The sequence below is a fragment of the Chiloscyllium plagiosum genome, unplaced genomic scaffold (assembly GCF_037043375.1).
Source record: "Chiloscyllium plagiosum isolate Xiang-an unplaced genomic scaffold, Cpla_swu_hap1 HiC_scaffold_6, whole genome shotgun sequence".
NCBI classification, from domain to species: domain Eukaryota; kingdom Metazoa; phylum Chordata; class Chondrichthyes; order Orectolobiformes; family Hemiscylliidae; genus Chiloscyllium; species Chiloscyllium plagiosum.
In genome coordinates, this window is record NW_028270144.1 from 111,962,750 (window position 1) to 111,978,120 (window position 15,371).

Consider the following 15,371-nt stretch of genomic DNA (forward strand, 5'->3'; position numbering starts at 1 on the left):
AATCTCAGCAGGTCTGGCAGCATCTGTAAGGAGAGCAAAGAGCTGACGTTTCGAGTCTAACTGGCCCTATGTTAACGCTTTGACAAAGGGTCAGTTAGACTCGAAATGTCAGCTCTTTTCTCTCCTTACATATTCTGCCAGACCTGTTGAGATTTTCCAGCATTTTCTCTTTTGGTTTCCGATTCCAGCATCTGCAGTAATTTGCTTTTGTTTTGTTGAAAGGTCACAGATTTGAACCATCAGCTCTGCTTCTCTCTCCCTGGATACTAAATGACCTACAGAGTCTTTCAAGTATTTTGTATGCATTCACACCCCCTTTTTTTGCTTCAGTTTTGGGCTTGCATGTTATACACCAGAGCAGGAGGCTACGCACATTCTAACAAGTCCAGGGTTTTCCTGTCATTTAATAGCACTGTCTGAAATGTGATTCATTGATAGCTTTCTTTTTTTGGTCTGCTATAGGTCTCACTTCAGTTGAGAATTTAGCATTTCTATTGTTTGGTCATAATTGCCTCAGGGATTCAACTTAAATGAAGACAACTCATTTGCAGAGACAAGACAGATATAGTTTCATTCATTTCTTTTCGATTCAATATGCACTAAAGATGCTGCACAAACCAGGATGATACAAAATAACTTACTCTAGTTCAAGTGCAGCAAAGCAAGATAGAAATGGGACTCTATACATATTCCATCACAATACTGACTTATTAGGGTACGAATGAGATAACCATATGGATAGTGCATGAAAATTACAAGTGCTACATGGATGCATTTTTCTAAATACTATTTTAGACTTACTAGGTATTTCCGATTCTGAACAGAGTTATCTTCCTTGTTCAGTAATTTGATTTACTTTCCCCAAAATGCACTATCTTCTCTTCAGAGGTATTTCATCCTGTATTTAATTTTCATTTCGGGCACCCTTTTGCCCTATTCCAGGTCTGCACTTTTTCCCTTTGTAGTAGGTTGATTTCTGATGAATGGTTGATTTGAGATGTTCTTATTATTAAACCCTTGTTGGCTTATTAAACCATTGTGGAGAAGGCTTCTGATGTTTTCTTTCTCTTTGTTGAACAATGAAGTGTTGTGCCAGGAATAATAGGTTGACATGTGACCAGTGACCTGTTTACAGTGGTGGTGATTAATATAACAATGTTAGCTGGAACTTGAGGAGAAAGTGGAGAAAGACTTCACAAAAATGATTCACACAGCATCCTTACAGTCTGCTTTAATCATTCACTTTGTTTACTGTCAGTGAGATTTCTGTAGACATGTTTTTCAACATATCAGTGCTAACTGCACTTCAAGTTCACTCCACTGTCTATGAGGTACTTTGCAATGTCTTAAGGATGTGACAAGGTCTTTTACACACACGATGTTTCTACTCTTTTGGACCCTACTGTGTGTAAAATGATTGCTACGTTAGCCAACATCGTAGTAGTCACAATATTTCAAATACAGCATTGTTCGTTAAGCTTATTAACACATTTCTCAGATGTGAAAATAGTTAAAGAAATAGAAAGCTTCCTTTTTAATACATTCCAGGTTTGTCAAAAAACACAAATATTGTACTTTAAAAAAAAACCAGATTAATCTACTTCAGCGATAGTTTATTGAGCTGATGGAACTTTGTACCTAACTGTGCTATATCTGATCTAGATGTGCTTGACAGTGCTGACAGTGAGTACTTGCAATGTGAAATATTCCACTTCTGAACATCAATATCCCTTACCTTCAGGAGTATAAAATCAACAATAACAAAACTAAACAATTAGTTGAAGATGTACAGATGCTTGTCCTGATATAGGAATAAATATTTTCAGGTGAAATTATACGTTAAAATGGCAAAACATTTGGTCATTCATTTTAATGTTGAATGTAAGATATTACAAGGGTGAAATGGCTGACACATTGGTTTACAAATCAAATGCAGATTAATGGCAAATAATTGTATGAAATGCATTGAGATGTTCTAACATGGTAAGAAAGAACTGTATGGATATAAATCTGTCTCTCTTTCAGATGATGAACTATCACTGTAAATTTTTCTAGGTTTTCCTGTTATTTCTCCTAGCTGTTTTTTGAGGTATTTTTCCTTTATGGCAAACTGGACAATCTTCTCCCAATGTAATGATGCTCAAATACATAATTCTTCTGGAAAAGATTTTTTTTTAACTGGTATATTTCAAGAAATTTCAGGTTAAAAATTAACTCTAACACGAACAAATGAGGAAAGCCAGCACAAATATGTTCAAGGCAAATTGTATTTAAATAACATTGTTGGACTTTTTAAAAATTGGTTGATAGAAAAGGTTGAAGAGGATGGATTTTCAAAAGACGATCAATAGACTGCCATGTTTTAGGCTTGTCAGAAAACCTGGAACTTCTGCAATAAGTGGGACAGACTGCAAACATGTGGAGTTGACTGAGTGACAAGAGAAAGGAATAGTGGTGGGTGTTTTCTTCAAGCCAGAGGAAGGTAAGCAGAGATCTCCAGAATCAATGTTTTCCTTCATCTCTACCAATGACCTAGATCCAAAGTGGACAGCACACAGTTTGAAGATGACAGCAACATTTGAAGTATTATGATCTGTGAGGAGGGTAGTGATGGACTACAAGAGGACACAGGCAGGCTGCTGCAATAGGCAGTCAAGTGGCAGATTAAATTTAATGCAGACAACTGTGAAGTGGTGCATTTTCATACATTGAACAAGGAGTGAGGAGAAAATAATGAGTGAATTTTAAAGGGGGTGTGGAAGCAGAGAGACCTGAGGGTGTACATATACAAATCATTGAATGTGGCAGGACAGATGGAAAAAGTGTTTAAATACAGCAATAGAACTCTTGAGCTTTAATAAATAGAGTTCAAAAGCAAGGAGGTTATGATGAACATTTCTGAAACACTGGTTTGGCTTTGACTGCAGTTTATGGACCAGGCCAGACTCCCTCAAAATATTTTAAGAAGGTATCCCAGACCCTAACTTTTTCTTATTTTAAAGGCAGATGTGAAGTGGATATTCTAGGTATGATGCAGCTGGTTAAACCACTCGGCTTTAAGAAAAACAGTGTTTTTTTAAACACAATAGTTGAAACATAAACAAAAGAAAACAGAATTTAGAACAACTTAACTATTAGAAAACTTAACTGACCCGACACAGCAACTTAACTAAGGAGATGTTCCAATTCCAGTAACATCCCATAAACATACCTCTCGGCAAAAGGTAAATTCAAACTCAAGTTCTTACAGGCCGGAGAGATTTCAGAGCAAAGAATCAGTCAAGAATCATCTGTTGAAGCTCGGAACCTTTCTCTGGACTGCAGCAGCTTCTCTGCTACTGCTAAAACCAGCAATTCTCACTGTTACAACCAAACCAAACTAGATAAAACCTGAACTGGGAGAATTGGCCATTCCCCTGCCATTGTTAAAGTAGACATTTTGCCACCTCTGCCTTTATGACCTCTCTTGAAAAAACCAAGGACAAAATAACCTTCTTAAAGTGACAGCGTCGTCGCAGCAGCATTGTGTCCAATTCTGGTTACCTCAATTTTGAAAGATGTGAAGGTTTTAGACAGGGACAAAATCCATGAAATTGGTTCCAAAGATGAGAAACTTCAGTTGTGCAGATGAACTCGAGAAGCTAGGGATGTTCTTCCTGAGGAAGGGATGGTGAAGAGGAGATTTGATAGAGGTCTGCCTGTTCGTGGAAGGATTCACAAACAGAGGACTCTTATTTAAGATAACTAATAAAAAGACTAATGGCAACATGGGGATGAGAGTAATTAGAATCTGAGGGTTGTTGGACAGTATGACAGGGGTAGGTAGGTTCAATTGCGGCTTTCGGAAGGGAATTGGATAAGCACCCGAATGGGCAAACAAATTACAGTCGGTAGGGAAAAGAAAGGGGAGAACTAACTGAGTTGGACTTACAGATCCAGATTTGACATGTTTTCCAAATCATAGCTGAATGGTTTCCTTCCATACTAATTTTTTATATAAACCTATTATTCCATAACTGGTACAAGATAAGATCTGGTAATAACTCAATGGGACTGAAATGATAGTTTTAACAGAAGAACGTGAAGATGCCAAAATGCAGTCATGTCTCAAAGAATATTAGTTTCAGAATGAAATAACAATCAACTAGCAGTGAGGTAACGATTTATACTAACTCGTTCTTACACGTTTTTCTTCTAATTGATTATTCAAAACTTTTTTCTTCCTGTCGGTCTCACATCATTCACAGGGCATTACCCAGCACTTCAGTTCCTAATAATCATTCTCTGTAGCATCAGGAAGGGAAACAAAAATATTTTATTCAGCGAGTTACATGCACTGCTTCACACATGCCAAAAGCTATTGTTGCTCTTTGATAGCACTAAAGTTGAGTTATGGGTCTCTCAGATTCATGAATGAAGCACTATAAGTTACAACTGAGGTAAATTACACAGAGAATAGCAATGACAGAGGTTCTGCTGTAAGGCTATAACACAATTAAGAGTTCCAGACTACATCATAAATTTTGAGAGCAATATCTGAGAGTTTTACATCGATGATCTGAGAATGTGAGACAGCCTTGAGCACACTCCAAAATATGCTTACTCCATTGTAGAACTGAGTACCCAAAAGAAATTGATTTGGAGCATTCCATCCATATCAGTCCTCTGTGAATGGTGTGCACTTTGATCCACTTTTATTCTTCTATATATTTGTAAGAACTTTAGTAAGGTGTCAATCTTGGTTTGCTGGTAACATTCTTGCCCTGAGCTTAGAAGTGGCAAGTTCATATCCTACCCCAAAGAGTTCCACAAATGTATAAAGCAGACACCTCAATGCAATAAAATAAAATGCCATATTATTGGTATCCTTCAGACGTGATTGAGGCTTTTCAACATACGTTTAAGATCCATAGCACTCATGGAAGAGAAGGAAGATTCTCTCCTGTGGAGTCATGGACAATATTACCCCTCAAACAACACCACTAAAACAAATCAATCAGTCATTATTTCACTGCTGTTGGTTGCATCTTACTGTGTGCTGTATTGACTGTTGAACATCACAACAATAACCCAACTTAAGAGCTAATTGGCTGTAAAATAGTGTGGTATGTCCTGACATCACGAACACTGCTATTTAAGTACAAGCTCTTCCTTTAAATAGATTATTTTGTGAACCTATTTGAATCTGTTTCGATTAGTTTTACCATTGGAGCTTCATGTCCTCATTAGCTGGTCCTGGCGTTGCCATTCTTATGGCTGTTGCTTCTTCATATGCTGTACGTCTCGAATGTTTTTGTCTGTGCAGCCTTGGAAATTGTAAGGAATGTTGACCATTCTTTGTGTAGCTATTTTATTCCTGCTATATCCTGTGTTTACTTCTTACAAAGATAAATTAAAACCGGTGATCTAGTCATTATTTCAGCATGGTTTGTCAAACCTTGGGCACGGTTTGGTTGCCATTTTTCCTACACAAAACCGTTACAGGTTAAATGGCTGTTATAATACATGTGGGAGATTGGTAGTGAAAGATGCTATATAAATGCAAGCTTCTCTTTCTGAATTTAGGAAACACTTGAGCAGGAGGAACATAAGCACACTGCTATATTGATCCCATGCAAAATAAAGTCATATAAATCTACTAAGAAATCGGATAACAATTAGTACTTTGCTGCGTAATTCTCTTTTTTTGTGAAAAAAATCAGCAATGAATGGGGCGGGAAGAAGTTTTCTTTGTCTTGATAGTGGTCAGGAGGATGGAGAGATGCAACTTTACTGTCACTAAGTTCAGATGAACCTCACACAAATAATTCATAAGGCGGTGTCCATTGCTTGCCCTCAGTGCTTTCACTCCACTGACTGCTGTACTCAGGATTCCACTGTTTATTTTTCTCTGAAATAGACCTTCCTATCAGCCTTTTCCCAGTCATCTAATTTTCAGAAAAAGAATGGAAACTAGATTTAGTTTCCATACGCAAACATTAATTCCTATAATTGCTGGGATTCACTTTAAAATCAATAAAGTCTGCAGGGCTTTGACACCCAGGAGTGCAGGAATCCTTGTATGTGCAAAATTAAATTCACTGGTGGAAGATTAACATCTCCCCATCCATAGTCTGAGGCCAGTTTAAACAGCCATACTCACCCTGCATTACATGTGAATGCCAGATAACTGGGATGACATCAGGTTAACCAAAGTAAGCCATTAGCGCCAGATATGTCGATGCTGAGGCCACAAAGCAATCTTTAAAGAGACTAAATTTGCCAACCTGTTAACAGGCTGCTGAGGTTTTAACTTGTCGGTGCATGGTGGCTCAATGGTTAGCACTGCTGCCTCACAGTACCAGGATCCTAGGTTTGATTCCACCCTCAGGTGACTGTCTGTGTGGAGTTTGCACATTCTCCCTGTGTCTGCATGGGTTTCCTCCAGGTGCTCCGGTTTCCTCCCACAATCCAAAGATGTGCAGGTTAGGTGGTTTGGCCATGGTAAAATTGCCCATAGTGTCCAGGGCCATGTAGGTTGGCTGTGGGGACAGGTTGGATCTAGGTGGGATATTCTTCGGACAGTCGGGATGTATTTGATGGGCCAAATGGCCTGCTTCCACACTGGCAGAATTCTGTGATCCTCTGTCCCAGTGATATATCAACGTGCTCCAGCAGAAAGCGTGCTGTGGAAAACAATCCATTCACGTCAGTGAGTTTGTCGTGGGGGCTGTTTGTGATCGAGCACAGCTTCACCTTTCCCATTGTTTTATAGGGCCTACGTAGATAACTCAGCAGGGTGGCATCTTAAGAGGCAATATTAAGATCATCAACCTGAAGGGTTTTGCTCTTAAATCATCAAATGAAATATCTCTTAATGGAATTGGTGTAGATGTTTGATGCCAGTCCAGTAGTACTTATTCGTATCCACAATCTGACTCAGCGCATCGTTGAGTCAGAGATTTTACAGCATAAAAAAGGCCCTCTATGATTGTTGTCAAACATCCATCCTTTCCAATCCTATTTTCCAGCACTTGGTCTAGAGCCTGATATGCTATGGTACATCTAATATTCATCTAAATTGTTCTTCATGGTCTTGAAGGTTCCCACCTTCACCACCCTTTAAGGCAGTAAGTTCCAGATATACACCATCCTCTGGGTGAAAGATGTTTTCGTCAAGTCTCCTCTACACCTCTGCTCCTTACCTTAAAACTGTGCCCCCACATTACTGACCCCTCTACTAAGTTTCTGCCTACCTGGCCTGCCTATGACCCTTAGAACTTTGTGCACATCAATCCAATCCCCCTCAGCCTTCTCTGCTCTCAAGAAAACAAGCCCAGACAGTCGCCTGTGTCTTTGTTGCTGAATCACTCCAGTCCAGGCAACATCCTGGGTGAGCAAGAACAGAAATTGCTGGAAAACCTCAGCAGGTCTGTCAGCATCTGTGAGGAGAAAGCAAGATTAACGTTTTGGATACAGTGACCCTTTTTTCAGAAGAACTGTTTTTTCTGGTTAACTCTGCTTTCTTTCCACAGGTTTTGCCAGGCCTGCTGAGCTTCTCCAATGAATTATGTTTAAGATTTTGATTTCTAGCAGGAACAGTTCATTTTATTCCGGTCTAGCATCCTGGTGAATCTCCTCCGCACCCCTTCCATGTGATCACGCACTCCCTGGAATGAGATGACAGAACTGCACACAGTCCTCCAGCTGGGGCCTAACTAATGTTATGTACAGCTCCATCACAACCACCCTGATTTCAGGCCATAATCAACACCTTGACCAATAAAAGCAAATATAATTTTCTCATAGTCACCAAAGGAGTGTGAAGTGTGTCTTACCATATGACCAGTGCTTTCTGCTTATCTTTCACAAGTGTTAGAACTACGTGCACTTGCCTGATTGACACAGTCTCCCCTGAGTGAGGATTCTCCATATCAGGCGGGAAGCCAAGAGCATTCAGTCTATTAGTGAGGGCTTCACCATCTTCAAAATGATCAGACTGGGTTAAGAATGATGACGGTGACCCCCAATTTAGTTTTTCCCTCGCTTGAAATTAGTTTCTATCTTCTCACCCTGTTCAATATTTTCTGGTCAACTTGATAACCCATGTTATCAATTGGAACTTGACTCCCCTAGCTCAGAGACAGGGACACTCCCAATGTGCCTCAAGGAGTCTTAACGACCTCCACCCCGGATATTTTCCTAATCAAGTTGTTCAGGGATATTATCGCATTCCTCTGGAGAACGTGGTGCTTGAGCCTGGGTCTGCTGGCCGAGAGGTAGGGACGCTACCACCGTGTCACAAGGAGCCTTACCCCACCCCGAACGCCCCAAAATGCCTCTCCACATCCTCCTCAGCTGCATCTGACCACATTGATACACTCGGTCGCACTCACTGGGCTCTGGCTTTCAGCTGCTTGTTCACAGTTGACTCGTCTCGTTGACTTCAAGTAAACAGCAACGCTTCCAGACTCCAGATAAATGGAGGGAGGGTTTCAAATGATCAGGCACAACAGGGGGGTTGGGTTCACCCGAAGCGGGATCCATCCTACATCTCCCACGGGAGCTCCAGGAACCCTGGCTGTGACTGTTCCACAGACCCGAGGATGGCGGCGGGGGGGGGGGGGGAGAACCAGGCCGATGCCACCTTTTCAGGGACTTCACCCAATGTGCTTGCCCCTCTGTCTGGTTGATGCGTGCCCTCAGCATCCTGCTTCGTAGGAGCACTGGTTACTGCCGCCGCCTGAGGTTCGCCTCCAAACGCACGCAGACACATCGCCATCTGTGGGGAGAATCACGGGGAGGCTCCGGGCTCAGACAGTCACTGCCTCCCATCCCTCCCCGGGACCTCCCTCACCCCCTATTCCCCCCAGCCCCTACTCCCCCAGGAACCTACAGACTTGTCGGCTCAGCTCCAGAGAATCAGACTCTTGCCAATAGCTCACTGCAGATGAGTCACCCCCCCCCCCCCCCCGCTCCACTGCCTGAGATCTGATATTTATATATATTTTTTGTTTATACATATTCAGAGTGCCCACTGATCGTTTATATGTATGTATCAGAACGTACACAAACGGAGTCTACAGAGATTGAAGTGTATATTATAAAAGGGAATACTGGCATTTTATACAGAGTACACGCTGACAGTTTGTACAATAGTTTATATATCAGGACACACCAATGCATCGATATACTGATGTGCAGTAAATTTCAGGCGAAAACTGATTTTATACACACACAGTAGATATATATTCAGAGTACACGCTCTTAGTTGGTGTCTACACTCAGTGTACACCCTAGAAATTTCGACGGAGTGAAATTCCCTGCCTTGAAATGTTCACTGTTAACACTTTATTGTGCAGCAGACAAACGGACGAACGAACCCGTCCCCCCATTTTTGAACACGCCTGTAAGTCCCTCGATTTTCGCCAACTCCTGGTGTTGTAAAGTTAATGTCTCTCTCCCCACACACTGCTAAACCGCAATGAATACTGAACCCCTCTGGGGTCTCTCGCGATTGTTTGAGCGTGTGGAAGGGGGGAGGTGTGTTTGGAGGGGGTGGTGTGTGTGTGTGTGTTCTGGCGGTAGTCCCTCGACATCAGTTTAAAGCGAGCTACAGGTCTGTCGAGCCTGCACTGAAACACGCACTTTTGTTACGGGCAAGGTGTTGAACAGATTACCTTTTCCCCGCGCAGACTTCCCCAAAGCAAACACATACAGAATACTGTGTTATGTACAATCTAGCCGAGTTAGCGCTTACCCGAGCGGTCCGTCCCGAAGCGGCTGCGAGCGAGATGCATTCCTCTATGACGGACTCTCCTCCGATCCCTGGCCCCGCTGAACGAAACATAAGACAGAACAGCAGCGGAATTGGCTGCCCCGGGACTCCCGTGTGAGTGAGGCTGCAGAGAGATAGAGAGAAGGGAGGGGGATAGAGAGAGAGAGAGAAGAGAGAGGGGGTGGAGGGGGGCGAGAGTGGACAACAGCTGTCTCCATTCTCCTTTATGAAGTCAGCGCCCCTCGGCAGGTTCGATACTGCAACCAGGTTGTCCGGCGTCACCTGAGACAAAAAAAAAGTATTTCAGCACGGTCTGGCGCTGGAAGCCCCACACACTTGAGACTCCTTCCACCCCACCTCACCCCGGAGTGGGGATTTTCCCGTCGCCTTTTTTTTTGATTTGGGATCTTCAAAAACCAAGTGGGAGTTTTCCAAACAATAATTGCAATTGCTCCTGTGTGTGTTAATCGTTGGCTGAAATCTGTTTTGCTTGGATTATAAAGTCCAACTCAAAATACACGCAAAATGCTTCAGAACCTTGCGTGTATTCAAGGGCTGGTGGGCACATCAATCACGATCTTTATACTTTACATGTCATTTTATCAGCTGTTGCTCCCCCCCCCCCCCCCCCACACACACACACACACATACACACTCCTCAGATATCACAGAAACTAAATGTCATTGTCATGGCCAGAGCCGTGACCCGGGGTTTCAGGGCGCCAGCAAAGCAAGGGGCATAAATATCTGACACTTGGGTTAATCGCGTTGAATCAGAACGCGGAGTAAATCCGATTAAAACCCCATCTTGAGGTAACGGAAAGGATGTCAGGGTTTGGGAATGGGCGAGCTTGGTTAATATATTAACGAATCCAGCCTGGGAATGATCAAAGGGCACCAAGCCCAGGGATCATAACCCCTTGCACACATTGCACCCAGTCTCAGATGCAGCATCACGTTTTGCACCCTGTCACATATTGGACACCAACACACATCGTATCGTCATATAGTCACACAATCATATACGGCTTCAGTCACGCATGTAGCCTGTCGCATGTTGTACCCATTCCCGTACTGTACCCTGTCACATACTGTACCCCGTCACACACTGTACCCTGTCACATATTGCACCCTGTCACACACTGTACCCTGTCACATATTGCACCCTGTCATACACTGTACCCCGTCACATATTGCACCCTGTCATACACTGTACCCTGTCACATATTGCACTGTCACACACTGTACCCCGTCACATATTGCACCCTGTCACACATTGTACCCCATCACATATTGCACCCTGTCATACACTACCCTGTCACACACTGTACCCTGTCACATATTGCACTCTGTCACACATTGTACCCCATCACATATTGCACTGTCACACACTGTACCCTGTCACATATTGCACCCTGTCACACATTGTACCCCATCACATATTGCACCCTGTCACACACTACCCTGTCACACACTGTACCCTGTCACATACTGAACCTTATCACGTACTCCAACTTGTCACATACCGAACCTTGTCACATATTGCACCCCGTCATATACTGCACCCTGTCACATATTTCATCCTGTCAAATATTACCCCTTGTCACATACTGCATATTTCCATATATTCACCGTCACATACTGTACCCTGTCACATATCCACCCTGTCACATACTGCACCCTGTCACATATCCACCCTGTCACACATTGCTCACTATCACATATTGCACCCTGTCACAAACTGCATTCTGTCACAGATTGCAGTTTCATAACTTGCCCCCTGTCATATACTGCCCCCTGTCATATACTGCCCCCGTCACATACTGCACCCTGTCACACATTGCACTTATCACATCGTGCCCCCTGTCACATAGTGCACCCTGTCACTTTTTGCACCGTCACATATTCACCCAGTCACATCTCGGACCCAGACATCTGTATTCCCTCGCACCGAGGTGGTTTCAACAGTCAAAGGTAGATCGCTCGGTACCTTGCTCGCCCTGATTGCAGGGAAACTGCTGGCCTCCTCAAAACTAATCTCCCGATCCTGCGGTGAAACCTGACGTCAGTGAACCCAATGGGAGTCCCCTCGGTTGGAATAATGGGAAAAGTGGGAATTGGAGGCAGCTCGAGCTCGGTGCTCGGCCCCTCTCTCCCCCAGTGCAGGAAAGCCGAATGAGGTGCAGATGAGCGTCAGGAGAGGGCTTGTGGAGCTAGGAGGGGCTAGTTGACTCTGTCAGCCACTCGGTGCCGGATGGAAAGGCTGGAGCGCCACAAACGCTCCCACCTGTCAGAGGTGCATGTGCGATTTATCGCTGAGCACGGGAAGCACCGCTCGGTCTCATTTGTTCCGAGTCTCTTGATGGCTCCGAAGTGAGAGACAGCCGCTGTTTACACAGAGGGAGAAGCGAAACTCAGTCTCTCAGCTTCCTCTCCAAATCTACTCTCTCCACTGTCCGGCTCGCTCTCTCTTTCACGTCTCTCCCGCCCAACGATGCTAACGAAACTACTGGCAGCTTTGTTGCTACTCTCAGTCTTCCAAGCGTGGTAAGCAAATGTTATTGGTATTATTGCCCGAGAAGGGACGGTGCTACCTGACTGACTGTGCGGGCGACTAGTGGCTGTTGTTTCTGCCTGACTGCTCTGTCAATGGGGACTGTGGATGTTCTCCCCCCTTTTCTATTTCCAAATTTTTTAAAAAAAGTTGTGAAATGCACAGGCTCAGCCATGAAGCTGGTGGGAAGCGGTGGGTTTGGGTCTATGGGTTGTCTCCCACCCAACCACCCCCCCACCAACACCACCCCCGTCCCCCCCTTCCCCCGAGCACTATTACTGATGTCGCAGTTTACGGTCTGATGCAGGGCTACAGTCTCAGTCCTGGGGTTGGCTGTGGGATTTTTTTTGTCTCTATCGCGGGTGCCGGGCTGTGCAAACTCGGATCTCGCCCACTCAGTCTGGACAATGGGTTTAGTAACACACTACACGGGGTGAGGGGGGTGGGGGGGAACTCACCCCTTGAACTCCCGAGTTCAGCCGCTTCAGGGGAGAAGTGGGCTCAACATAGGGTGAGGGGGTGGTGTTTAATTGCCCCCACCTCCAGCCCCATGTAGTGATTTCAACCGGATAGTTAAACGGTGTCAGATATCCAGAGGACATCTCCCGTGAAGGTGCCTGTGTGCCTGAGGGAGGACTCTCAAGGCAATGCGAACAGGGTTAACAGAGCATCTAATCGACACCATCATTTGATCGTACATTGTGAAATGATGGAAATTAATCTTTCAGAGGCCGAGCGGTGGGAGCAGGAACCCATCCAGGTCCCACCGTTGAGTGAGCACAGTGAATAGACAGCCACTGAGTGTATTTTGATATTAGGTTCTCTGTTTAGAAAGACACTAAAAACGGCTTGGCAAGAGCGTGCAATGGACTGCAGGTTTTCACAATTGCCACTGACAGATTAGCGCTACCTGCAAGCAGCAGACAATTTGTGACTTCTCTCTTTATTTCCAGCCGGCCTGTGTGGGGATGGCGGGGTGGGGGAGGAATCTCGCTCTTTCCGGGCCCGGCACCGATAACCGTGCGGCATGTGCAGCATCGCCTTTAATCTGGAGAGCTGCTCAATCTTAACCAGTGAGGCAGAGCGCGCAACGCCATCAAGAAATCAAAATTACCCCCCCCCCCCATCATTGTGCACAAAGGCAGGGGTAAATATTATTTGCAAATGACCCCCCCCCCCCCCCCGCCATCTCCTTTTTGACATCCGCACAATCAAAATTGAAGGCGGCGTGAACCGTTCAAGTTTGGTCTGTCGACATTTTAAATATGTTCAGAAACAAACAGGGAAGCCTCACCAACCCGCTTTTCTTTTAAGAGTTCAGGCGAGATGAGAGCTCAGAGCAAGTTGCACACCAGATGCCAACTGCAAGTGCAGGTGAAAAGGGGCATTGAGTCTGTCTGATCGAGTGTCCTAGATATGTGACCCACTTGGGTACCTGTTGCTGTCTGGAGTGGTCCCGTGACCAAACTTCAGGACTGCTCGTTCCCTGCTTCCTGAACCTTCAGGATACACACACACACACGGTTCGCTTTGGGGGCCCCCCGTACACTCAGACAACCACTACGTTCAAACTGTGCAAAGTTTGCAGACGACCCTGGTTAACGCTGCTGCCAAATTTGCAGGTAATGACGGTAAGTGCCACCTTTTCTCTGTCTTGCAGCTCGAGAAAAATCGACGATGGCGAGGACGAAGATCGCACGGTCAACCAGACCTGGGTGCTGACTTCCAAGATGCAAGATAGAGACGCGACCAAGATTTTAAACCACCTGCTGAAGGAGTATGATAAGAAACTTCGCCCCGACATTGGAAGTGAGTACTGGCAGGTATTTCGTAAGTGATGTCCTCGCTCAGGGAAAGTTTTGACTGGATGTTGCCCGCGGTGTTCAGGTGATGTTTAAATGTTTAATAAGCTGGGGTTTCTTTGAATCAGGAATTCTAATATGAAACAAAAATGGAAATTATTGGAAAAGCTCAGCAGGTCTGGCAGCATCTCATAGAGTCCTAGAATCACAGAAGCCTACAGAACGGAGGCAGGCCCTTTGGCCTACACTAGTACATGCCGGCCAAAATGTTCGTCCACACTCACCCCATTTCCTTGCATTTGAACCCTACCCTTCTAATCCTTTCCTATCCTTGTATTTGTCAAATGCCTTTTAAATGTTTTAATGTACCCACCTCAAACATTTTCGCTGGCAGCTCATTCCATGTTCTTACCACCCTCTGTGTAAAAAGGTTGCCCCTCAGGTTCCCTTTTATTCTTTCCCCTCTAACCTTAAACTGATGCCTTCTATTCCTCAATTCCCCAACCCTAGGAAAAAGACAGAGTGGATTTACCCTATCCATGTCTCTCATGATCTTATACACCTTTATAAAGTTCCCCCGTCAGTCTCCTATGCTGTAAAGAAAAAAGCTTGTCCAACCTGTCCCCACAACTCTCAGATCATTGACTCCAGGCAATATCCCTGGAAATTTCTTCTACACTCTTTCCAGTTTAACCTACTTCCTATAGCAAGCTGACCAAAACTGAACACAATACTCCAAGGGTGGCCTCACCAACATCCTGTATAACTGCAACATAACTTCCCAGCTTTGATACTCAGTTCCCTGACTGATGAAGGCCAGTATGTCAAAAGTCATCTTCACTGCCCTGTCTACCTGTGACTCCACTTTCAGAGAACTGTGAACATGAACTCCAAAATCCCTCTGTTCCACGATACTCCTTAAGGCCTTACCATTCACCATGAAATTCCTACCTTGGTTTGACTTTCCAAAATGCAAGACCTCACACTTACCTTTATTAAACTTCATTTGCCACTTCTCTGCCCACTTGCCGAGCTGATGAAGGTCCTGCTGCAATTTCTGATAACCTTCCTCACTCTCCAAGATGCTGCCTATTTTAGTGTCATCAGCAAACTTGCTAATCATGCCTTGTACCTTCTCATCCAAATCATTGATATAGATAACAAACAGTAATGAGCCCAGCACAGTCCCCTGAGGCATCCCTGATTAAGGGGGTCGTTCCTGAAACGTCAATTCTCCTGCTCCTCAAATGCTGCCTGG

General features: G+C 44.4%; 1 protein-coding gene and 1 long non-coding RNA gene across 2 annotated transcripts in view; one reads left to right on the top strand and one right to left on the bottom strand.

Moving 5' to 3' along the window:
- Positions 1-487: 487 nt before the first annotated feature.
- Positions 488-11,962, bottom strand: LOC122550885 (uncharacterized). Its single transcript, XR_006311968.2, has 3 exons — positions 11,748-11,962; positions 9,740-10,039; positions 488-1,125 (listed from the first exon to the last, which is right to left on the bottom strand). It is a non-coding gene; the product is annotated as an uncharacterized LOC122550885 (long non-coding RNA).
- A 56-nt stretch (positions 11,963-12,018) lies between these two features.
- gabrg3 (gamma-aminobutyric acid type A receptor subunit gamma3) overlaps positions 12,019-15,371 on the top strand; it is a 595,554-nt gene continuing 592,201 nt past the window's right edge. Inside the window, exons 1-2 of the mRNA XM_043692286.2 lie at positions 12,019-12,304; positions 13,972-14,120. Coding sequence (XP_043548221.1) covers positions 12,252-12,304; positions 13,972-14,120 — 202 coding nt within the window. The 5' untranslated portion in view covers positions 12,019-12,251. The remainder of the gene's footprint in view (positions 12,305-13,971; positions 14,121-15,371) is intronic.